General features: G+C 34.4%; 1 protein-coding gene across 1 annotated transcript in view; it reads left to right on the top strand.

Annotated features, from left to right (window-relative positions):
* FSIP2 (fibrous sheath interacting protein 2) overlaps nucleotides 1–25,214 on the top strand; it is a gene marked incomplete at both ends in the record, with an annotated part of 76,634 nt that extends 51,420 nt beyond the window's left edge. The window contains 6 exons of the mRNA XM_080689368.1: nucleotides 149–2,728; nucleotides 5,436–5,933; nucleotides 12,429–12,529; nucleotides 19,059–19,102; nucleotides 23,650–23,700; nucleotides 25,078–25,214. Of these exons, the coding sequence (XP_080545494.1) occupies nucleotides 149–2,728; nucleotides 5,436–5,933; nucleotides 12,429–12,529; nucleotides 19,059–19,102; nucleotides 23,650–23,700; nucleotides 25,078–25,214 (3,411 nt within the window). The remainder of the gene's footprint in view (nucleotides 1–148; nucleotides 2,729–5,435; nucleotides 5,934–12,428; nucleotides 12,530–19,058; nucleotides 19,103–23,649; nucleotides 23,701–25,077) is intronic.
* Between the last annotated feature and the right edge of the window lie 774 nt (nucleotides 25,215–25,988).

Genomic DNA, 25,988 nt, shown 5'->3' with positions numbered 1-25,988 from the left:
GTTTGTTTCAACAAAGGCTTTATCTCCACCAATTGACAAAAACATTTCTGCCAATAAAAAGGAACAGGAAGAGAAAGAGACAGAAAGAAATAAAGAGAAAGAAATTGGGAAAAAGAGAGAAAATGAGGAGAGAGAGAATAAAAGAGAAAAGGAGAAAGTAAGAGAGAAAGAGGTTAAAAGTAAACCTAGTAAAGTAGACCATCTTCAGTACCCGACAGAAAATAAACCTGGAATTTTTCCTGCTAGCTTTTTAGAAGATGTTATCACTGAAGTGGTGAATAAATTGATCTTTTCTTCTTCACCCAAGACAAAAATATGTGATAGAAGTCCAAGTGTGAGTGATGATCAGAGTCAAGCTGAGCTCTATGACACAGCCATGAAACTTATAAATTCACTGTTGAAGGAGTTTGAAGATGCTCAAATTAAGGTATATAGGCCACATAATGGAAATGAGTTTTTTCCACATGCAAATAACTTGCCTTCAATTTCTAAAGTGCCTCCTGGGTATAGAGAATCAATTACAGATGAAGCATCCTCTAGTCTTAAGATAAAAAATGTGGATCAAAGGCTGCACATGCAAAAAGGGACTGAAAGAGCATCTTCAGAAAAAATAAATTTTCTAGATAAAATACCATCAATTGATAAAGCATTGATCAATAAAGTTGTTCATTCTTCTGTCTGCAATATTTTGAAGGAACATAAATCTCAAGAATCTATATGTAAGGACATTAATAGCAATGGTGAAAATCTAGCCAAAAGGCTAACTAGTTCAGTGATAAATGAAATTTTTCAACATCAGCTTAACTTGATATTTCATGATGAGGTTCCAATGTCAACATGTTTGCCTCTGAAATCTAAGGATGTTGTTAAAAAGGTCCAAAAGGTGGCCCAAACAGCCAGCAAAGAATGTCAGACATCATCACCATATACTATAATGTTGCCTCACAAATTTTTAGAGGATATGATAACTGGTCTTTTAGCAAAAATTTTCTCAAAAATATGTAATACCAATAAAAAAGCAAAATCATCAGAGGACAAGTTTTTCACAGAAATTGATTTTCTTCAAATGAAATTAGTAAGTACAGTAGAAGAAGAGATTTCTAAAGATAAAGATATGGTAATACAGTATGTAGAATCTTTACATCCCAATGACGATGAAATTATTCAGTTAGTGGTTCAATCTATTTATAATAATCTTCTGCCTCAATTTGGATCACAAGAGGTCATACAAAATTGTGTAACCAGTGGATGCAGACTCCTTTCAGAAACAATAGTTGACTTAGTTGTACGCGAAGTGGCTGGCAATCAGCTGCAGAACTACTTTTGTGGAGAGTTAACTCCACATCAGTGTGCAGAAGTTGACAGTGTTGTTGAAAATATTCTTAAGGATGTTATCCAAACTACTCCACCTCAACCATCACATGCTCGTAAACTGTCATATAACATAATAGAAGAAACAGCTATAAAATTTTTATCAAAGCTTTTTTCTAGATTTCCAAAAGTGCACAAAGAAAGAAACAAATCTTTAGAAACCGAAATGCAAAAAATAACCTTAAAAATACTAAATTCAGTTCAAGAATTTATCTCAAAAAGTAAGATTCAGCTTGTACCACCAGCCAAGGAATCGCATGCTATACCTTTAGCTGACAATGCAGTTATTGAAAAAGTAGTAAATTCTGTTTATACCAGTATTTTGAAATACTCTGGCTCTCATACTTCTGTATTTAAAGATTTAATGGGTCAGAGCAATGTCCTTTCTGACATCATAGGTTGTTTAATGGTGAAGGAAATTTCCAATTCTAAATTTCAACCTCAGGTAGAAGAAGTATCAAGTTCAGAATTAGTTCTGGAAGCAGTCAAAATTATGGAAAAAGTGATCAAAATTATTGATGAACTTAAGTCCCAGGAAAAGTCTTCATCCACAAAATGTTCTATGTTAGATGCCAATTTCTTAGAGGAAGCATTGGCTTTGTTCTTGGCTAAACTTGTAAGGTTGCCAAGTGCTTCAAGCAAAGATGCAAACAATTTATTAAAGCCTAAGTTAAATAAAATTGCATCTCAACTGACAAAATCTGTCACATCTGAAATTTCCAAAAGTAACATTTGCCTTGTAGCTTCTGATCTTGAAGAAAAGTCCTTAAATCCAGAAAATATGGAAATGGTTTCTCAGGTTGTTGATTCTATTTATAGTAATATACTGCAACACTCTGAAAGTAATAAAGAACTTTATGATATAAAAGAAAAAAGCCTAGTTTTCTCTAGTAAGGTGGCTAATTTAATTATTGATGAAGTTTCAAGTGTTTCATTAAATACAGTTAGCAGGAATTCCAAGGCTGATCTCTTTAAAGATTTAGACATCAATAGAATCATTGAAAAGGCACAAGAGTATGTTGTGAAAATGATGCCTGAATTAGACAAAGAAGAGCCAGATGAAAAAAAAGTTAAGGAGAAAACTATTAAAATAATTCCACATGTTGGAAACAAACTGATCAAAATAGATCCTGACATTATTTCAGAACACTTAGCAGTCATTTCTGTAAAAACCCAACCCCTTGAGAAACTTAAAATGGAATGTTTAGAAAAAACTGGCCATAGCATAGCAGAACTGAGAAGAGCTTCAATAAGTGGAAAAACTTACTCCACCTCAGAGTTATTTGATTCAGACAAAAAGAAAGAAAGACGCATCTCACTGAACCGGATTGGACGACTAGATGTAAAGCCTTTTGAGGTAAGCACAAAAGCAGTGGCAGACACTGACTGAACAGTGAGAAATAGTCAGTCTGTTCTCTTTTCAGGTGGTATATGAGAGAACATATTTTTTGTTGCCCAGTTCAATAGAATACTGGTTGCACCAATTTATGAATCCAGCCATACAATCTACTGGGACTTGTAGTATCAGTTCTGTTACTAAGTCTAAAGGTCTCAGGCTTGTTTTTCTAAGACAATTACCGTATATCTTTGTTTTTCTTTAAGAATGAAGATATAAGGTCTTATCCTCACAGTAATACTGGATTTGTTGAAGTTATATCTGTCATCTGAAGATTTAGAAGAAATATAATCTTGTATAATTAATTTAGTTCTTGACTGTTGATATATATTTATATTAAAAATGCCAGTTAAGAGAATATCAAGATATATAAAACAATTGAAAATATTTTAATTTTCAATTTTAAGGCTTAAAAGTAGTACTTTTTTTTTCTTCAACACTCATCACCAAACATTAGACTACAAACTATTAAATTATACCTGTTCTTATGATTTTACTTTAACCACATTAGACTTTCCCACTTGTCCTATTCTTTCAAGATATAACAATTGCATGCCTCTTTTACCCTTGTTCTATATCCTGCTGTCCAAGTGCTGCTATTTTAAAGTACCTGTTCCCACCTGATTTAGACATGACTCTGCTCCGAAGCCCCATGTTCAGGCCTTAAATATGATAACTGGGACTTCAAAAAGATGATGTTTTTGTTATAGACAAACTATTAGTTAACACAACATAACTGTCTAGCCATTAAATAGAGCTATGCTGATCCATTCTACATTTTGATTTTTTTTTAAATCAAAGTTCCTTCCAATGACATTTGTAAGAGGGTTGTATGTTCTTAGGGAGAGATATAGCTTATGGCCTGGTCACTGAGTAAAAATTTATATAGCCATGTTCCCCAGCCCATAGTGAAAATTTTTCAGCACTATTCTGCAACCCACTGAACTAAATATCAAGAGTTACACATAAGTTAACTAGTGTTTTATGTTTTCAACCTATAACAATGAGATTATCATGGCCAGAAATTCCTTTAATCTTTAGCTTTTTGGAAAATGTGTTGGTACCTTCCAATTGTAAATTTTTCCCTTCCATTTGGTTTGTTATTATTATTATATTAGCATACACATAGTGGTATTCATTTAAAATATAAGTAATCTCTTGGCAGTATAATTTGTGTGAACAGACTGTAGGATAACATTATCCAATATCAATTTTTAATTATCTACAGAATTATCTGTCTTAAATTCTACTCTTAGTTACAACTGTCTTAAATCATTTTAAACCACAGAAAGTGGCAAGTGAATATTTTTACCACAACACGCACTTCTCTCCTTTTAAGAGAAGGAAAAAATAATCAGCCATTGAGATTTAATTAAGGCATATAAATTTTATACACCAATATATTTCTAACCTCAACAAAGCAACAAGAGATTGAATAGTAGATTAGGTGAGATAGCCTAGACAACTGTTGGCTTTTGCTCAGGGTTTAATATTTGTTTTGAGATACCATAAATTCAGAACTCACCAGGAATATGCATATTAATATTACATACAATATCAAATACTAAAGTCATAAAGAGTTATTTTGAATTTTCTAGACCATTCCTTCTGCCACTAGAATTTTTTTTTTTTTTTTTTGTGTGTGTGTGTATGTGTGTGTGTGTGTGTGTGTGTGTGGTGGTACTGGAGTTCCTGGAAACCTTTCTACCTCCGAGCTACACTCCCAGACCTATTTTTTTATACTTTTTTTTTTTTTTTTTTTTGAAACACGGTCTCTTAAACCAGCGCGGCTGGCTTCGAACCTGCGCGATCCTCCTGTCTCCGTCTCCCAAGCACGGGGATTACAAGTGTGCACCACCACGCCTGGCAAAAAAGTTGGTCATTTTTACATTAAAAAATTTCTTCCAATATTTTATTTGTACAGAAGATATATCTTTAAGGTACCATTATCTGAAAAGTTAACTTAAAATTACAAAATGCTGAGTCTAAGATTATTAAGTTAATTTAGACATTTTATGACATGATTCCAAAGCATAGAAATGTGTCAGTTATTTCATTTAATTGTAATAATTTTTTACTATTTGTCTGACATTGAAAATAGATATTGAGATTTAACAAGGAAGGAGATAATAAATGAAGATTTATGTTTCAAAAAGTCTTTTGGAAAATATGTGCAGAGGATCAAGAATACAAGTGTAGGGGATAAAAACTAAAACAGCACAATTTTAGCTGCTCATTCTTGTTAAGTAAAGATCAAACAATAACACCTTTTTAGTAAATATAAGTATTCACATTTTTCTAGGATTTTCTACCTTCAGTTTTTAGAAACAAAGTTATTTTCCTTTGCCACAAAACTTCAGAGAATTGACAAAAATAGGACATGATGAGACTATTTTTCAACAAAATGTAAAAATTTAGCAAAATAACTCATGTTCTTATTTCTAAAGTTATAATAGAGTAAGTATAGTCTTAATGTAAAAAAGTGATAGACACCAACAAGCAAGTTTTTATTCTTTTAAAATTATTGCTAATATACCAGTAGGCAGCATTTGAAGATATTACTTAAATTTAAACTTAAAATCACAAGAAAATAGCTATGCCACAATAGTACCATAGGAAAAGTGACTGAGACATTTGTTTCCAATATTTGTTGTACCTTCTATTTCAGGCTGTTTGCAGAAATTCATTTCAGAATATAAGGAAGCCTGATATCACCAAGGTAGAGCTTTTAAAAGATGTTCAAAGTTCAAAAGATCTCATCATTCGGTTAGTTGCTCATGATATTAATCAAGAAGATCTAGAAAATGACATAGAAGAAGAAACAAATTCTGAAGAAGATGAGATTGTTTTAGGAGAGACTGCAGTACAAATCTTAGGGGAACTATCTAAGGATCAATTGAAAGAAGTTTCGAAGCCAACAGAAAACAAAAGTGTTTCTTCCAAGCCAACAATAAGTACAAGCAGCCTGAAAAAAATTTTATCACTAAGTAAATGTTGTCAGACTTCATCTAGTGCAAATATTGAAAGCATCGACGCAACTGCAACTCACATAATAAAATCTAAAGAGACACAGGTTAAAAGAGCTGTTGCTGAGCTTGACATGGCTTCTTCAAAATCTTTGACGAAAACGCACTATCTTTCTGGGGAGAAAAAGTCACAAAGTGAGGTAAGCGAGAAACACAATCGTCTGTGACTAGAAAAGATAGAGAAATTCACAAATTCTGACCAAGGATAAACCTTGATTAGGCAGAAAATAATATAAAAATGAAAATAATACAAAAATGAATTCATTGTCCTTCTAAGTCTATAGATATTATTTATAGATATTCATTGTCCTTCAAAGCCTATTAATATTATAGGGGGGAATAATTAATAGACACTACCATGAAATACAACTGAGGGAAAACAAAATAGAAAGATGCAAGGAAAACAAAAAATAGAAAACAGTTAAGAAAAATGTAAGGTAATTATTTAAAACATTGAATCCAGCCATTTTGTGTTTTGGGGCTGGTAAATACTCATTGGCATTATTTTATTAATGCAAACAGAGTGGGACCATAAAACTGACTGTGATAGAAGGAAGTTAAAAAAATTCATAGTACCTGCGTGGCCCACACCATAGAAATTTAGATTGTTGTCTAGCACTCATGATCTCATGATGCCTTGTGTTGTCAAAAAAAAAAAAAAAAAAAGGATTTTCTGGGTTTGAATCTTTACCAGCTCTCAATAGCTATGTGGCCTTTTGACAAATTACATAACAGGTTTATTTTCTTAAGCAATGTTTTTAGACAACTTCCCAGAACTTAACCAGTTAATCAAAAATTTTTATTGGTACATTTTAATTATACATCATAATGAGGTTCAGAGTGGCAAATACATAAATGTACTCAGCATTTATTGTGTTATTTGCCTCTTGTTCTCACCCTACCTCCAGCACCCAGATAGTCTTTACATTGATAAATGTAACTTCAGGTGTGAACAAAGGAGTATTTGAAGAGTTTTCATCATCAAACCTCTCCTTTCTCCTCCCCACCTCCCTCTCCAGATCCCCCTTCCCCATTCTACTAGTGTCTTTCCTTCATTTAACTGAGGTCTTTTTTTCCCCCAGTTTTTCTCTAGCTTCCACATATGAGTCAAAACATATGACACTTCACTTACTATGACTGGCTAATTTCATGCAGCATAATATTCTTAAATTTCATTTTTCAGCAAATGGCATGATTGTGTTCTTTTTCATGGTTGAGTAGAAATCCATTGTGTAAAAACACCATAATTTCATAATCCATTCATCTGGTGATGTATGCATAGTTTCCCTATTGTAAATTGAGCTGTTCTAAACATGGCAATGCATGTATCCTTATAATAATCTGATTTCAGTTCCTTTGGGAAGATCTCCAAAAGTGGTATGGCTAGGTCATATGCTTGCTTCATTCCCAATTATTTAAGGAAACTACATTCCGATCTCTATAGCAGATGTACAAATTTTCAATCCCACCAATTGTGTATAAAACTTCCTATTTTCCCACATTCTTGCCAAAATTTACTACTGTTTGTATTCTTGATTATTGCCATTATAACTGAGATTAGATGGAATCTCAATGTCATTTTGATTTGCATTTTCACGATTGGTAAACCAAATTTCCCAGCACCATTTGTTGAAATAACTATCTTTCTCCAGTGTTTGTTGTTGGCACCTTTGTCAAATATAAAATTACTTGAGAGTTTGTTTTTGTATTTTCTGTTCCATTGATTGATGTACCTGTTTTTGTGTCAAGACCATACTGTTTTTATCACTGTGGGTTTATAGTATAGTTTGAATTCAGGTATTATGCCTCCAACTTGTTTGTTTGTTAAGAATTGTTTTGGCTATTCCAAATCTTGTATTTCCACATAAATTTTAGGAGTGCCTTTTCTATTTCTGTGAAGAATGATGTTGACATTTAAACAGGGACTGTGATAGTATTAAGTCTATACATTGTTTTTGGTAGTATGGCCATTTTGATGATGCTTATTTTGTTTGTCCAAGAACATTGGAAGAACCTTCCATCTTCTAAGATTTTTTTTCTTCAGTGTTCTGTAGCTTTTATCATAGAGGCCTTTTACTTTACTAGTAATATTTATATGCAAGTATTTTATTCTTTTCAGAGCTTTCACGAGAGTGGATTTTTCATGCTTTGGTGGATTATAGGGAAGCTATTGATTTTTGTAAGATGATTTTGTAGTCAGACATCTTCTGAGTTTGCTATCAGCTCTAGCAGTCTTTTAGTTGACTTTATTTTGTCTTCTATGTGTAATTTCATGTCATCAACAGATAGAGATAGTTTTATATCTTCTTTCCGTATTTATATCTCTTTAATTTCCTTCTCTTATTGCTCTAGCTAAAATTTCAACTTCCGTGTTGAGTATCAGTGGTGATGATTGACATCCTTGTTTTGTTTCTGATTTTAATGGTGATTCTGTTTTTCTCTTTTGGCTTTGGGTTTACCATAAATTGCCTTTATGATCCTGAGATAATTTCCTTCTATGCCCTGCTTTATCAGTGTATTTAGAATAAAAGGATGTTGAACCTTGTTGAATACTTCTGCTTTGATTGAAAGAATCATGTGTTTTTTGTCTTTTATTCTACTTATGTGGTTGACTTGCATATGTTGAACCATCTTTTCTTCCCTGGGATGAAACCTACTTGGTCATGGCGGAAAATTTTCTCTATGTGCTTTTGAATTTGAGATTTTAGTATTTTATTAAGAATTTTTGCATCTATATTCAGTAAGAACCTTGGTCTGTAATTTTCTTTCTTTGAGATATCTTTATCTGCTCTGTGTATCAGGGTGATTCTGGTTTTATAGAACAAATTAGGAAGTATTTCATCTTATGAAATATTAATTTTGAAAGAATTTGCTGTTAGTCATTTGTATTTTTGTGGTATCTGTGGCAAAAACTCCATTTTTCATCTCTTATTCTATGTATTTTGGCTGTTTCTTTTCTTTGGTTAAGAGTTTGTCAATCTTGTTTGGGTTTTTTTTTTTAAGAAATCAACTTTTTCACCTGTTTCTGCTCTTATTTTAATTATTTCCTGTCTTTTACTGGATTTGGAATTCATTTGCTCCTGTTTTTCTAGGGCCTTGAGATGTGTCATTAAGATTGTTTATTTGGAGTCTTTCTGTTTTGTTTTGTTTTCTTATTGTGGACACTCAGTGCTGTACATTTTCCTCTTAAAACTGCTTTTAGAGTATCTCAGAGATTTTAGTAGGCTGTGTCTCTACTTTCATTTGATTCTAGAAATTTTTAAATATCTTTTTTTATTTCCTTTGTGACTTAGTCTTCATTCGTAAGTTTATCATTAAATCTCTGTGAATTGCTATAGCTCATTAGTATCTTTTTTATTGATTTCTAGTTTCAGCCCACTGTGATCTGAGAAGTTGTACAGTATTTTATTCTTTTAAAATTTATTAGTACTTGTGTTTGTGCCCTAGAATGTTGCCTATTTTGTAGATGGTTCCTGAATGGCTAAAAATAATGTATATTCAGTTGCTTAGGGGTAAAATGTTCTGTACATGTTTGTTAGGTCCATTTAGCTTATAATTTTACCTAGGTCTGAAGTGTCTTTATGGATCTTCTGTCTGGTTAATCTGTATAGTGTAGATAAGGTGTTTTGAAGTCTCCCAGTACTATTAGATTTGCTTCTATCTGTGTCTTAATGTGCAGTAGTATTTGTTTAATATATACAAGTGTTCTGATATTTGGGAAATAAACATATGCTATTGTAATATCATTTTGTATTGTTCTCTTTAGCAATAGGAAGTGACCTCTTTATCTCTTTTGATAAGTTTTTACTTGAAGTTTTCTTTGTCAGATATCCCTTTCTTTCTTTCTCTCTTTCTTTCTTTCTTTCTTTCTTTCTTTTTTCTTTATTATTTATTTATTTTTGCAGTATGGGGAATGGAACCCAAGGGCATTCTACCTCCGAGATACACCCCCCAGCTCTATTTTTTATTCTTTATTTTGAAACAGGGTCACACTGAGTTGCAAAGGGCCTCACTAAGTAGCTGAGGCTGTCCACAAACAGAGATTGTCCTGTCTCAGCCTCTCGAATGCTGAGATCATAAGGGTACACCACCATACCCAGGTCTTTAGTTTTCAACTTCATGGAAGATTTCATTTTTATGGAAGATTTTTTTCCACCTTTCTATCTTTAAGGTTGATAGGAAGCTGGAGAAATGGGGTGAAAGAAAATCTGAAGTATTCTAGGGGAAAAGAAGGGAAATCTGACAGAGTTTAATATGTGTAGTTCTTCAGAAAAGGAGAGAAAATGAGAAAGTAAGCACATTGGGCTAGGGGTAGAGCATTCAGACACAGTGAAGGGTTCTGGGGTAGTAGAGGAGTGAGGAAGGATAGAGTTTTGAGGGAGTCTGAGAAAAATCAAAGTATATTATATGCAGCTGGCCTAGCAAATCCACTAGGCTTCATACAAGGGACCAAGCCACTGATAAACGGGAAGTAGGGAGACAGTGATTATGATGGGTGGAAGTTGAGGAAAACAATAGGTATTTATGTGAATTTAGAGAAATCAGTTGGTACACATGGGAATAAACTATCACTTAATCGAGGATGAAGGGTGAAAAAAGTGGAAAGTATTGAGTAGTTAAATATGAATAGCCTCGCCCTATGCCAGGTGTTTCTTTCTTCTGGCATTGTAGCCTCCTTTGAAGAGATGTAAAAAACTGCTCCCAAGATCTGACCCGAAGCCCTGCTTCCCAGCAGCCTGGGGTTGTTTCAGGGGTTGTTAATGTGGGAGGCAGGTTAGCAGAGCATGCTGGCTCAACAGCCAGTGGAGGGAGACCGAGGTAGGCTGAATTTTTGAGTTATGTGTGCTCCCTCGGTACTTCACTAATGGAATAGGAAGGGGGAAGGATGGAAGTCCGGGCTGAGGGTGCAGCAGCCTCTTGCTAGAAAGTCTGCAGGAGGGTTGAGCTGCTGTTGCTTAGGGGATTCCTCAATATTTCACTCATGGAGCAGAGCGGAGTGGAAGAGCAGCCTGGGAGAGAGTATGAACCACAGGGTCCCACTGGTGCCACCGAAGACTCAGAGCTTTGACTTAGAGCTCGGGTCCCTTGTAGATTCTCCCTCTCGCTGGAAGCCTTAGTGTCACTCTTGGCCAAGTGAAAAACCTCTCTTAAGGAAACCTGCTGTCACCGCTGGTGCAGATTCTTTCACCAGCCCTGACCCCGCCTTCTTTACGCGCCAGTGCTCCTCCCTGCCTGCTCAGTGATTCCCCTCTGCCCAACTGGACCCTGGCTTGGTGTCCCCTTCTCCTCTGCCTCTCGGGCACAGAATTCTCTGCTGGGCTGTAGAGAGAGAGAAAGGGTGGGGCTGAGCTGGTCTGTGGTTCCCACGCCCGGTATCCCCAGGTAAGTGTCCAAAGTATAGAAAGCTAGCTGCTGCGCACTCAGCTCAGTATATTCCCTCCCGTTTCAGTTAAGATCTTGATTTCCGACGCCTGTAAGTCTTGGGCTCACCTCAGCCCCCAAATGTGGTCTGTCGTGAGAGGAACGGGGTGGGGTGGTGCACATGAGTGCCCTTTTCTCACGCAGAGGTGTGCGACTGAGTGCCAGATGCCCGTGCTGTCTGTGTACTGAATCCTTGGGAACTGCACTTGTGGTCTTGGGAGTTTGCGGTTAAGTCTCTTACGTGGCTTCAAAGTTCCGGGTGTTCGGGAGTACACACTACTGTACTCCTTTAGCGTTTCAGTTTACTCAGGGACTTATGGCTTTTCTCAGCTGTTGTAGATAAAAGGATTTTTGCAATTACTCCTGAATTTTGGCACTCAATCCCTTAGCTCTTATGAAGGTAGTCTAGCATGCAAATAGCAGCTCGACCTGGGCTTCCTAAGGTGTGACAGTTACAGACTCACTGTAGTGCCTTACTCTGGCGCATCTTTACCCTCTGTCAATCAAAATATTTTGAATATCATCTTTACAATCAACTATTAACTATATGGCCCTCAAGGTCAACTGCTCTTGTTAAAAGTCCTCAAACTATGATCTGGGCCTCAATGACTTTTGGGTTTGACCCTGTCCCTAAAATCTGCACTATTCATGTTTTTGAAGAATATGTGATTTAGAATTCCTAATGAGTTTTCTTTATTATCCATTTGATGTGAGTTTCAGTTTAAAACAAAACAGATAAGAAAATGAACAGATAAAGCACCTGATCTTCCAACAAATAGATTGGTGTGTGTGTGTGTGTGTGTGTGTGTGTGTGTGTGTGTGTGTGTATGTGTGTGTTGTGACATGATTGGCGTGAAAAGATTCCAAATTGCCCGGCATTGTGTATCTGCTCTTTTTAATCTCAGTAAAATATAATTAAAATATTTTAAAGTTTAGAAATAGAAAATTACATTCTCCAGACACTTTACTAGGTTTATGTTTAAAATCTATTGAAAACCCAGTATCATAATTTAGAAAATCTTCACTGAGCCATTTCCAAAAAATCATATGGGAAGAAACATTTTAAGTAGAATTATAGCGTTCATCCATCTTTTAAATAATCTCTAAAACTTTTTCTCATTAAAATATAAATTATATGGCTAAGAATGCCAGTAAGATGAGAGAGTTATGTATCAAACTCTACTTTGTATAATACCTGATTTGCAATTTTTCAGAGAGAAGAAAGGAGTCTTGCTACTGAACCGACCCATTACCTCATACACAGAATTATGAGTTCATCTTCATACAATCAAGAAGATCTAATTTCATCTGCTGGGTACATAAAATTAAAGCAATATGAATATAGAAATCTACATGAAAATATAGCTATGGGAAGAATGGGGCCTCTGGCAAAGCTGTCACTGCACTAATATTCAGTTTCAGACTAACCCTCACTTCTCTTCCCTCCCTTGACTCACCACTGTGAAAAATTCCTAGGCGGCCTCTTACTACCTGCTCCCAAAGTTCAAGTTTCCTAGCCTCTATGTTCTTGTTTTAAGCACTTTCTAGTGTGTCACTGTCTTGGATCAGTTAATTTGCCAGTGCGTTAGGGTATTTTTTAACCTAAAAGATAGGCATTCACTCAACAAAAGTATGTGTAGTAGCAACACAAAAGGGCCTTGGCTCAACTCTTTTAATTAAGCTAAATATATAGTGCTGCCTATAAGAAGAACCCTGAAAGGGAGAGATTTATCTTGGAGCATTCACAGGTGAATTCCAGAAAGCAATAAACTTTGATGTGGGCTTTTAAAAATGGGCACCATTCACATGAGAGGAAAACATATTTTTATTGCTGTAAGAGCATAATATAGGCTGTTTGGAGGTTATAGAGGACAAAGAGAAAGAAAGTCCACTCTAGACTTGAAGTCTGACTAGTACCTCCATCAGGAATTATTAAAATATCTAAAATTGTTATGTTTTTGAGAATATTTGTAACCTAAAAGAGGTGACATTTTCTATCTTGGAGGAATAATTGGATATACAGAATAATAGGCACTTATCTCATTTGCATATGTGAAGTAGAGAGAGGGCATATGTGAAGTAGAGGTAATAATGAATAAAAAGAAATTTTGAGTGAGATGATACTGGAAAGTTCTAGGCCCTTGTTTTTCTTCATGGGAACTAAAAATAAACAATTGCAAACTAAGACAGTTTTCTAAGAACTCTGGGAGCCAGTCAATTATCTGTAGCAAATGAATGAACACTCAATCAAGAAAAAGCCAAATCGAAAATGCTAAGAAAAACTTTATATTTTTTTACTTACTCTTACCCAAACTTCTTCCAGCATGGCACAATACACACGAGAACAAAGAACCTATTGCCCAGTTTTCTACCTTCAGGTAGTATTTTTTTTTTAATATTTCAGCCTATCTATAGGCTTTCTGAGATTATTTTTGTTTCACCTAAAAGGATCTTAGATAGGCAGTGGTGGCGTAGTTTGGATCTGAACCTGGAACACACAGAAGAAGGACTTGATGAATGCTGTGACAACATGAAAACTGCAGAAGTCCCGCAGGACCACCAACACTTCAGACAACAAATTTGGGGAAGTGGAATACAATAAAGCATCCAGGTCCAGGAGAAGAAGCAGAATGACCCTCCGAGTAATTAAATCATTTAGCAGTAGCCCAGGAAAACTGGGGAGGAAAGGGCACATAGGGGAAGGCACACTCGTAGGAAAAGAAAGACAGATACTCAGAAAAAACGAGAACATCTGACACTCCAGATTGTTTGCAAATTTGAGGTCCCACTAACTGGTGGAAGTCTTCCATATAAGTCTTAAAAAATTGGAAGAAGTAGCTGTTTTTTCAATTGTTTTCTTTTTTTCAAATGCCTAATTTTCCACAAATGATCACTAGAAATACAAAGAAATAGGGAAATATGGGCAGATCAAAGTAATAAAATGAATCTCAAGAAAATGTATCTGAAGAAGCACATGAATTGGATGATGAACACTTTCAGATCCTTCCTTAAATATGCTCGAGAACTATAGGAAAGAACAGGCAAAGAACTAAGCAAAGTGTTTTGGTTTTTGTTTTGGTTTGGTTTGGTGTTTTGGGGAGGGGGCTGCTGGGGATGGAACCCAGGGCATTCTACCACCAAGTTACACCCCCATCCCTATTTTTTATTCTTTATTTTGAAAGAGTCTCACTGAGTTTCAAAGGGCCTCACTAAGTAGGTGAGGGTGGACGTGAACCACGATCCTCCTGTCTCAGCCTTCTGTATGCTGGGATTACAAGCTTGTGGCACCACTGCTGTCTAAAAGTTTTTAAATGTTAATGAACAAAATGAGAATATCAACAAAAACAAACATGTTTGTTAAACACGTTTTGAAAAGAATCAAGCAGAAATTCTGGAGCTGAAATATGAGTGAATTGAAAATTATACTGAATGGACTAAACAGGAAATTTGGACAGGGAGAAAAAAGAAATCAGTGGCTGGAACACAATTACTTTTTAAATTATGAAATCTGAGAAAAATTAAAAGTCACTGGAAAAATGTACAGGGCCTAAGAGATTTGAGAACTACCCTAAAGCAGTCAGATATATGCATTACGTGATTCCCAGAAGAATAGATTAAGAATATGGCAAAGATTATTGAAGAAAAATAGCTGAAAACTGACAAATTTTGAAAAAAAATTCATTGATATTCAAGTACAAGAAGCTCAAAAAGCCTCAAAACATAAAGACCACATCAAAACACATATGATCAACTGTCAGAAGACAGAGATCTTCAAGGTTTCTGGTCTAATTTCCAAGTCTATCCTCTGGTAATAAAGAAAACAAGAAATAAATATTGAAATATTATCTCTAAGTGATCAAAAGTTTGATATCAGACAAATGAATCTGTTATGTGAGATTATCATTGTTAATTTTGCATAAATTGCTATAATATTAAAAAATAATAAATAAAAAAGAAATCTCAAAATAATTATTAGAGAACCTCTCAGCAGAAACTTTACCAGACAAGAGTCTGTGAATTTATATGTTTAAAGGGCTACATATAAAACAGAAAAACTGTCCAACAAGAATTTTACATCCAGCAAAATGTTCTTTAAAAATGAGGGAAAAATTAAAGCATTTCTTTTTTTCTTTTTTCTTTTTTTGGTGGTACTGGGGTTCCTGGAAACCCTTCTACCTCCAGGTTACACTCCCAGACCTGTTATTATTATTATTTTATTTATTTATTTTTTTAAACAGGGTCTCTTAAGTGAGTGAGGCTGGCTTAGAACCAGGGCCATCTTCCTGTCTCTGCCTCCCAAGCTCCTCCTGTCTCTGCCTCCCAAGGTCGGGGATTACAAGCCTGTGCCACCTTGCCCGGGAAATTAAAGCATTTCAAAACAAGCAAAACAAAAGTCTCAGTTCACTAGAACATTAAATCTGCTTTACAAGAAATGCAAAAGATAGCTCTTTCAAGTTGAAATGAAAGTGTGATAAATAGTAACTCAGAGACATATGAACATATAAGGTATACCAGTAAAGGTAAACACATGGGAAAATATGAGAAACAGTATGATAATTCTGATTCATAAAATTACATTCTACAGGATTTAAAGACAAATGCAGAAAACAGATTATATATCTATGCTTATGGGTACAGAATATAAAAAATATAACTTGAGACATCACTAACATAAAGGCAGTATGAAGCATATTTTTAAAGGAGTAGTTTCTATACATAATTCAAGTTAACATGGCATCAATTTAAGAACTTCAAACTAGGTGTGGTAGCACACACCTATAATCCTAGTACTTGGGAGGCTGAGATAAGAGAATTACAAGTTTAAAGACAACTGCAGCAACTTGGTAAGATCTTGTTTTAAAATATATATAAAAAAGGTATGTGTTTGTACTCAGAGGTAGAACAGCCTTTGACTCAATTTCCAATATCAAAAAAAAAATTGCAGATGTTATATGTAATCTCTTGATTCACAAACTCTACAAAAACAGTATGGGACTTCAGTAGACTACTTCTGATATGGAAGGAACCAGAATATTAGGAAGTAAATACAAGACATGAACACAATGTACCAACCGAACCTAACAGATGTATATGGAATACTCCATCCAATAACGACAGAATTCACAGTTCTTTCAAGTACACTAAGGACACTAACTAGTGTAGACCATATCATATGGCATAGAACAAATCTTAGAAATTTTTAAAAGTTTGAAATCACACAAAATGTCTTTTGCAATCACAATAGACTGAAACTAGAAGTTGATAGCAGAATGACAACCAAAAAATTCTAAAGTGCATACAAATCAAGTAACACATTCTTAACTAATGGGTCAAAGAAGAAATCATAAGAAAAATAAAATGTTCATGACAAATAAGAATCCAGCATGCCAAAACTTATAGGATATAGCAAAAACAGTTAGGAAAAAATTTATTGCTGTAAATTCTTCATTAGAAAATGGTCAGGTGTGGTGGCACATGCCAGTAATCCTAGTACTTGGAAGGCTGAGACAGGAAGATCCCTGGTTCAAGGCCAATGTGTAGTAACTTAACAAGAACCTGTTTCAAAATAAAAAGATATAGGGGTGTACTTCAGTGATAGAACGACCCTGGACTCAATCCCCAGTACATCCATAAATAAATAAGTAAATAAATAAATAAATAAATAAAACTTATAAAACATCCTTACTTTACATAAGATAAAGAAGACACCATTATTAACACTAGAAGGAAACAGTAAAGATTAGAATAATAATAAAAAAACAAAATTCAGCAGCATTTTATAATGTTTATAAACTATGATCAAGAGATTTATCCGGGAATGCAAAGATGTTTCCACACACAAAAACCAATTTGTGTAATATACTACATTAATAGGATAAAGAAGAAACATATACACTTAATTAATACAGAAAAAAACTAATTTTTTTTCATAATAATATCCAAAAAACTAGTAATAGAAGGAAATTACCTCAACATAGTTAAAGTCACCCATAAAATACCTATAGCTGACATTGTCCTCAGTGATGAAGAAATGAAGGCTTTTGCTCCAAGAGCAGAAGCAAGAAAAAACACACCACTTTTGCCACCTTTATGTAATGTTGTACTAAAAGTCCCATCCAGAGAACTTGAGCAAGAGAAAAAGAAATAAAAATATTCTAGGAGGAAGATTATGAATAAAATTCTTTGTTTGCATATGCAATGATTTTTATTTATAGAAATCCTAAAGAATATCCCAAAAAATCCTATTGAAACGAACAATTTAGCAAAATATCAGGATACAGAATCAACACACCAAAATTAGTTGTTTTTCTGCGTATGTACAATAAACAATCTAAAAATCAAAGAGAAAATTGGATTGACACTAGCATTGGACAGAATAAAATACTTAGGAATAAAGATTATCAAGGAAGTGAAAAACGTATACACCAAAGACTATAAAACATTTTTGTAATAAATCAATCAAGACAAAAATAAATGGAAAGATATCCTATGTTTATGGATTGGAAATCAATATTGCTAAAATGTCAGTATTATTCAAAATGATATACTGGTTCAAAACAATTCTTATGAAAATGCCAACAATTTTTTTTTCAGAAATAGAAAAGTTTGGATTAAAGCGAACTGAAAGTTGAAGAGACCCTTAATATCCAAAACAGTCTTGATAATAAACATTGATGATCTCTCACTTTATGATTTCAAAATTTAATAAAAAGCTACAATTGTCAAAACATTTCAGCACTGATAAAAAGATGAACTTATAGAGCAACAGAATTGTCTAAAAACCTCAGAAATAAACCCTTAAATATATGGTCAAAAGATTTTTATAAGGGTAAAAAGAACATTTAATAGGGAACACATTTTCAAGTAAATGAAGTCAGACCACTACGTTGTAAAAATTAGAGTTGAAGTGGATTATATGACACAAAAAGGACAGTCAAGAAAACAATTGTATTTCATCAAATTAGAAACTTTGGAGATTGAAAGAGTACTATTTACAGAATGAGAAGTCTACACGAGGAATGGAAGACAGTCTGTTAAAAATAAGTCAGTCACAAAAGAATGAATAGAGTAAATTAGATCAAATTCAGAGAGACAAATTTTAGAATAGTGGTTTTCAGGAGGTAAAGAAAGAGTAAAATAGGGTGCCAGTGTTTAGTGATACAGAGTTTTAGTCTGGGGAGAGGACAACATTCTGGAAATGGATGGTAGTGATGGTTGCAACACAACGTAAATATATTTGATGCTGCAAAACTGTACACTGTTAACTGGCAAATGCCTATAATTTCTCAGGAGGCTGAGACAGGTAGATCACAGATTTCAGACCAGCCTCAGCAATTTAGAAGAAATCTCAGCATCTTAGTGAGACCCTGCTTGGTAATAGAAAGAAAGAGAGAGAGAGAGAGAGAGAGAGAGAGAGAGAGAGAGAGAGAGAGAGAGAAGAAAGAAAAAGAGAGAGAGAGAAAGAAAGAAAGAAAGAAAGAAAGAAAGAAAGAAAGAAAGAAAGAAAGAAAGGAAGGAAGAAAGAAAGGAAGGAAGGAAGAAAGGTATATTCCAGGGGTTTAGTTTGTAATTAGAATACTCCTGAGTTTAATCTGCATTACCTTCTTCACACACAGAGAGAAATTATATTCCTAAAAATGGTTAAACTGGTAAATTTTATATATGTTTAATCATCATTTTAAAGTTTGAAAAATGATTTAGAATTGTTTTTATTTAGTTTGGAATTTTAGCACTATAAAAGATTGTTTTCATATTAATAATGACTAATTGCTCTTTCGCCTAACTAATAATTTTTCATTTGTTAAACAGACAAATAAAAAGCATTCTTTTTTCTTTTATTTTAGTGAAGCAGATTTTAACCCAGATCCAAATGCTAAAACAGTAAAAGGTTAGATATTTTTCTTAATGTTTAGAGAGTATTCAAAATGAAACTTTACCTACTTGATAACTTAGTTTTTTTATACTTTAGTAATCTTTAGTTAACAAACTTGAAGATAATCTTTTTTTTCCTTTGAAGATGTCTAGTTTTGAAAAGTGATCCTATCTTACATTACTCAGCTTTTAAAATGATCCACATACTTGTCTTGTTTGAATTGTTATTAAACCTTTATTAATACTTTCTTTATCAAAATATATGCAAGGTGATTATTATGAATTTACATTTATCATGTTCCTGTGAGAAAATAAGAGTATATTGTCACAGCAGTAAATCTGGGCCAGAACCCATGATATTTGGATTTAATTCTATCTTTAAAATGTTGTACTTAGCCAGGCAAGGTGGTGGACACTCGTAATCACAGTACTTGGGAGGCTGAGACAGCAGGATTTCAGGTTCATGGCCAGGCTCAGCTACTGAAACTTCACAACTTAGTGAGACCCTGTTTTAAAATAAAGAACAAAAAATGGCCGGGGGTATATCTCAGAGGTAGAATGCCCCTGGATTCTATCCTCAGTACCATAAATAAATAAATAAATAAATAAATAAATAAATAAATAAATAATTTCAAAATGTTATGCTTTCTTTGTTTCATAGGTTAGCCCTACTAAATTGCATAAAAACTTTCTAAAATATATAAAATATTATGCTTACTAGAAAGTAGTGTTAAAACTCAAACCAACAGTTTACCATAATTATTTCCAATGTGCAGTCCACTCAAGAAACATTTTTCTAGATTGGAAATAGAAATCATTTTTATTAAGTTAATTCATAGAATAGCAGTAAGTCTGTCTGAATTTCAGTGAATATACCAAACTTATAGGTATCACAATAACCCTACTGATATTATTTCTGATTTATGGGAATCATAAGCTATTAGATTCCATACAGAAACTGCTTAACACAATCCATTTCATTTTATACATGAGGAAACTCAAGCTGAGGCTGAGGCAATGATGTGTCCAACATTAGTCTAAGTCAAAACAAAGCCTAATCTGGGTCTCTATTCTACTGCTCTTAAAGTCAGTATATTTGTTTGTTTTGTACAACTTTGTTTGTTGTACAAAACAAAACTTTGTTCATTAAGCTTAGTTCTTATGTACTTCAGCAGTATTTCAGCTTTCCAAGTCAAGCGAGACCCTTTTTAAAAATAATTTTTAAAAAATACAAAATAGGAATGGGGGTAAACTTGGGGGTTGATGCCTCTGGGTTCAGTCCTCAGTATTAGAAAAATATTCATAGTTTTTGCCTATATGATATTTCATTGTGTCCTCTCATGAGACAAGAGGGGATAATAGTCTCATTTTCATTCTACATATGAAGAAATTGGGTTGGAGAAGTTAGATTTCATTTACCAATGTTCAAAAAACTCTAAGAATGAAGCTAAGACTCACATGCCCCCTTTATGAGTCCTTAGCATATTAGATGAATCCCTAGCAGTGAAATTTCTCTTGCAGTGACATTTACACTAACATTTTCTTTTTCATTTGAATCATCTTCTTTAAAAATGGAAGGGATCCTAGGAATCACCTTCAGGCTAATCCCTCATTTATAGGTTAAATAGGCCCACGAAGATTGAGGAGATTAAATGGTTTTGCTTAGATGTATTTCTACTAAGTTACAAAGACTGCCTTTCTGAGTATATCACACATCTTTCATAATTCCTACGGGAAAGGCCAAAACATACCCCAGCATCTCAACTATTCCAGCATTGTTCCCATTATCTATACATTAAAAGTAATAATAACTTTCTTTCTTTCTTTTTTTTTTTTTTTTTTTTTTGGTGGTACTGGGGATGGAACCCAGAAGCTTTATAACGCCAGGCTATACTCTCAGACCTATTTTATATTTTATTTGGAAACAGGATCTCACTAAGTTGCTGAAAGCCTCACTAAGTAGCTCAGGCTGGCTTTGAACCTATGCGATCCTCCTGTCTCAGCCTCCCAAGCGCTGGGATTAGAAGCATGAGCCAGCACGCCTGGCATAACTTTCTTTTTAAGTTTAAGATAAATTGTTTTTGGTGAAAAAGTAGCAAGATCAGATAAACGCATATACCTCAGAAAAAAAGTATATTTTCTTTGTTTTCCTTTCCATAGGAAATTATCAAGAACAGAATACAGAGAACTTAAACAATGTTAAGGTAAATACTTTTCAATTACCTTTAATTAGTGTATATAGGGGTTCAGTGGCTTTTAGCCTAGTTTAAAAGGTCCAGTCAGAGACTATGTGGTATGATTTGAGGTAAACATTTCATATTCACAATTACTTCACCCAGATATCCCTTTTTGGCAGAGGCCTATCTCTGGTATCTGAAAATATTTTAATGAAAATTTTCATCAGTTAGAATTAAATCAACATTACTTGTTTAGTTGCGGAGTACTGTTTCTCCCTGGCACCTAAGTACCATGCCACTGACTAGCTCTAATAGCTCTACTGATTCAGCCTCTGTTGAAAAGCCCAAAGGGAGTGAGTCAGTGGCTCTGTGCATTGTGGGTAGGCCCCAGTGGAGATCTGGCGGAGGTAGGGACTAAACAGTAACTTCAAAGCCTGGGCTGAAGGGGGACAAAGGTGTCTGGCAGGTAGTGGGTCTTCATTTCACATACATGTGTGTATTCAAATAACTAACTCTATACAAGGCAGCCATACAAAAGCCCACGTACGCCCTGGAGTGAGCACAGGTGATTTCATCTTCCTTAATCCTCCTTTCAAAGTTTTCAATGAGGAATAAAATCAGAGGCTCTTCTCTGTTTTATTATTGTTGTACACTGGTCTCTTCTTAATTAAATTTACTTTTCAAGTAGGCCTTCCTACTTCCACAAATACAGTTTGTTAATTATCCAGTATCAGTGTTATAACAAAATATTGAGAATCAATTCTTAACATCCTAAAGCTCATACTTGAAGATAGAATTGGCAATCCAATTTTTATTTATAAACACCTATTTAATATTCTCAGACTTCACTTAGGCCACATTTTACAAAACATAAAATCATATGACATAAAAAGGAGGCACTGGGGCTCAAGTCTGGGAATCTCAACTCCTAGTTAATCTGAACCCCTTTATGCTCTTTGTTCTTGCCCTCATTTGTACCTTTTCCATGGTAAAAGGGGGGGGGAAGCTTAAAAGTGTTTTTCAATCCAGTTCCTCTCGCTAATTACAACTAAAAACTCTAAACAACCACTGAAGATCTAAGAATAAAGAATGACAGGGGTTGGGCCAGGAAATTAAAACTTGATAATAAAAAAAACAATGCCATTGTGAGTTTCTTGTTTTTCTTCTTCCTACATTTTTTGGTTTTGACTTAAAGCAGCTCAAATATGGAATTTCATTGAGGAGGTGAATAGAATAAAGTTTTTCTAAGAGAAGCCACTGTTTTCTGATCTATGTTAGTAGGTTCCTGTGGAATGGGGACCATGTGTGTGGTGATGATGGGGGATCCCTGTTTTATTTCCTACATCCCTCTTCACTTGGGCTTGCCTTAAGACAAGTTTCAATCGTGAAGTTATGTGCCAGTGTCAGAAGAGGCCATTAAGACACCATCTAAAATGCTCAAAGAAAATTCTCTCTGGCCAGATAAATTAGGGATAAATTAGTCCCAGTAGACTGAAGAACACAGGATGAGCCTCTTTTTCACTCTGTTTTCTTTTTTCATGGATGAGGACACAGTTGTGAGAGGTGTGAATCACCACACAAGGAAATTAGAACCATAGCCTTCTGGCCACAGAACTAGAAAAAAAGCAGGTGGGAGTCAGAGGCACTGAGAGAAAATGTAGGGAAGAGAAGCCTCAAAAAAATGAGCCTCTAAATATGTTTAGCATCCCTTGAGCTAGATTTATAGGACTGACTTGAAATGACATATACCTAAGGCTTTGAGAATTTGAGCTGTCATTTTTATAGTGGTTCACATACTGCTTTTACGAAATAACTGATGTTCCCAAACATAAAGATAGAACACAGGTCTATAGAATGAAGCCAGTATCTGAATCATGTTCTTACCTCCAGCAGGTAAACAGAAATGCTTTATTGCTACTACTGACCCCACAATGGCTCAGATTCCATAAAAGGAAACCAGGAGTTGGGAAGTGTATATTCTTTTCTTCTTTGCTTACTATTTTATCTCTTCTTAAAAAATATTTGTAGCTTATTCTAATTGATACAAAAGAAAAAGTAGGTAGAGCTGGTATTTTCATGAATTAATATGGCTGAACCTTTGACTATCACATAATGGTAGCCATGGTCAACATTTATAAAAAAAAAAAGGCCAGTCCTAGGAATAATCATTAACAAAAAATGATGAGCCTAAATCTAAGAGAACAATTATTGATGCTGCAAAACATTGATTTCATTTATGTTAAATTCGATGTTTCACTTATGTTAGATGCTATAAAGGTTGTGCTATATCCCTTGGATATTTCTATGTATATCTATTATTTAGTGTTCAAAGAAAGACTAATATTGTATGTTGATTTGCCTTGGCAGTTTGTTACCCTCTTTGAAGGATCTAAGGATGCTTTTGACAATGAACGTGCCACAAAGGAAATAATTTCAGGTACAAAATATGCCATCATTTTAACAACCAGTGTAATTAAGTACTTAATTCCATAATTTGAATTTAGAGTTTTTTAAATAATTAGCCCTTTTGTAATGAGTGGTCCTTCCCTTCTCTATTAACAATATGAGATTGAAAAAAATATGCTTACCATTTATATAACTTGCAATTTTCAGTTTATTATGCAGTTGCCTGTCTTTAACTACACACCAAAGGAACAATATAAGATCACTCACATAGACCCTAGCTGTCCACATTTTATTCAAAAGTAAAATGAGAGTCATTAATAAGAAAAAGTACAACAGGTTTTTCAAAGTCACCATACAGCTAGCTAGTGTGCTGCAGAACTATGATTCAGACAACGAACGGTCTGCCTGATTCCGAAGCCCGAGCTCATTCGTCAACTTTATAGTTCACACACTCAAACGACTCCTTCAGCAAGGTGGGTAATGTAAGTAAGAGTGTCAGGCTGGGCAGGTCTGTGACTCAGTGGAGAAAAGGTTCTCCATCTGAAGGAGGGAGCTTCAGTCACCCACATGTCAGAGTCTCGCCAGGTCCTCTGTATCAGAACTTATCATTTCTTGAAATAAGCCAAATATGGACATTTCATATGAAAATTCCTGACTTTTAAGTACCATGTACTGTAGTTAAGAAAATTTGGGCTGTTGGTGTCCTGTATGCTATCATGTCCCATCACAACCTATCATGAAGTATAAGGAAAGTAAATAATGTTCATTACTCTTTTTACATATAAAGTAATCATTTTGTTAAATTGAACATTGTATTCTCTGAAGAGCCCAATGTACCAAAAAATAATAATAATCCACATAGAGACTATTTTATTATCCATACAGTTCTCTCTTACCTGACTCTTCTCCCTCCCTTCATTAAAAATTTTTTAAAAACTCAACATGGACAAAACAATTATAGCTTTCTCAATATACTTCTGCTTTTATTTGACCATTCCCAAATAGATACCTTCAATGTATAGAGTTGAAATTTACTTCCCCCAAATTCTCTTCAGCATTTCAGAGAGTTTTCTATTGGAAAAGAAGAGATAGGCATTACTCACCTGAGAAGCCCGAGACTTAGTGGGTGTAATGATGCCGTTACAGTCCAGAGCCTGACCACTATTTCTAACATGGTCACCTTTTCCTATACCATCTTATGCAAGGTACTTGGGCTCACAAAGCAAACTTCAACATCCAAAAGCAAAGCTATCATTTGTCCTGTTTCCCTCATCAGAGTGCCACAGAGGTTGAGTAAAAAGAATCTTTGTGAATGGTTCTTTAAATCCTACAAATTATTTTCTCAATCATCAATACCTTAATATAACCAACACAATTAAAAGTATCCATATATATTTTTTATCTACAGAAACTCCCAAGACCAGTGTTCCTAAACAAGGATCTAAAGTGCTGTCAAAGGTATCTTCAGCCCTGTCAAAGGTGTTTTCGCGATCTAACACCAGTATTCCCAAATCTTCCTTACCACCTCATCAGGATGAGAAGTGAAGCTTTTATATACCTAATATGAGTATGCTTACTTCCCCTAGAAAATAAAGTAATTTTTAAAGCACAAAACAATGTCCTGTGATTCTTATAATACCAAAAATAAGAATAAAAGAATATGCAAAAGGGACCTGTGTAAAAGACAGTTTTTATAATTATTTATTTCTGGCTGAGAATGTTGGTATACATCTGTATTCCTATTGTTTTGGAAACCTAGAGAAGGAGGATCACAGGTTTAAGGTCAGTCTAAGCAACTTAGTGAAATCCTCAATAACTTAGTGAGACCCTGTTTTAAAATAAAAACTACGTCACAGGTAAACAGCCTTAGTTCAATCCCTAGCACAAAAAAGTCTTATTTTTAAATTAAATTTAACTGACAAATAAAAACATTAAAGTTGTACATACTAATAGCATGATATTTCAGTACACATATGCATTGTGTAATATTTAGATAGGGTCCTACATTTGTATCTTCACACAGTTATCAGTTCTTAGTGGTAAATATTCAAAAACTTTTATAACTTTTTGAAATATACAGTACATTATTGTTTTCTATGGTCATTCTAGTGTGCACTAGCATATTAATCCAGCAACCCCACTACTTAGTGTTTGGGCTAAGCGTTTTGACATACAATAATAAATACTAGTATTATCTATATTCTGTGACAGTAAGTAACTAAAATTATAATTAGCAAACCAAGCAACTCACAGTACCTACTATGAAAATGGAGTTTTCCTGTTAAACTTTTAGAAGCTAATATCCCAAAAAGGGTTATA

Source organism: Muscardinus avellanarius, assembly GCF_963383645.1.
Source record: "Muscardinus avellanarius genome assembly, chromosome: 2".
NCBI lineage: Eukaryota > Metazoa > Chordata > Mammalia > Rodentia > Gliridae > Muscardinus > Muscardinus avellanarius.
This window is presented reverse-complemented; position numbering and strand designations above follow the sequence as displayed.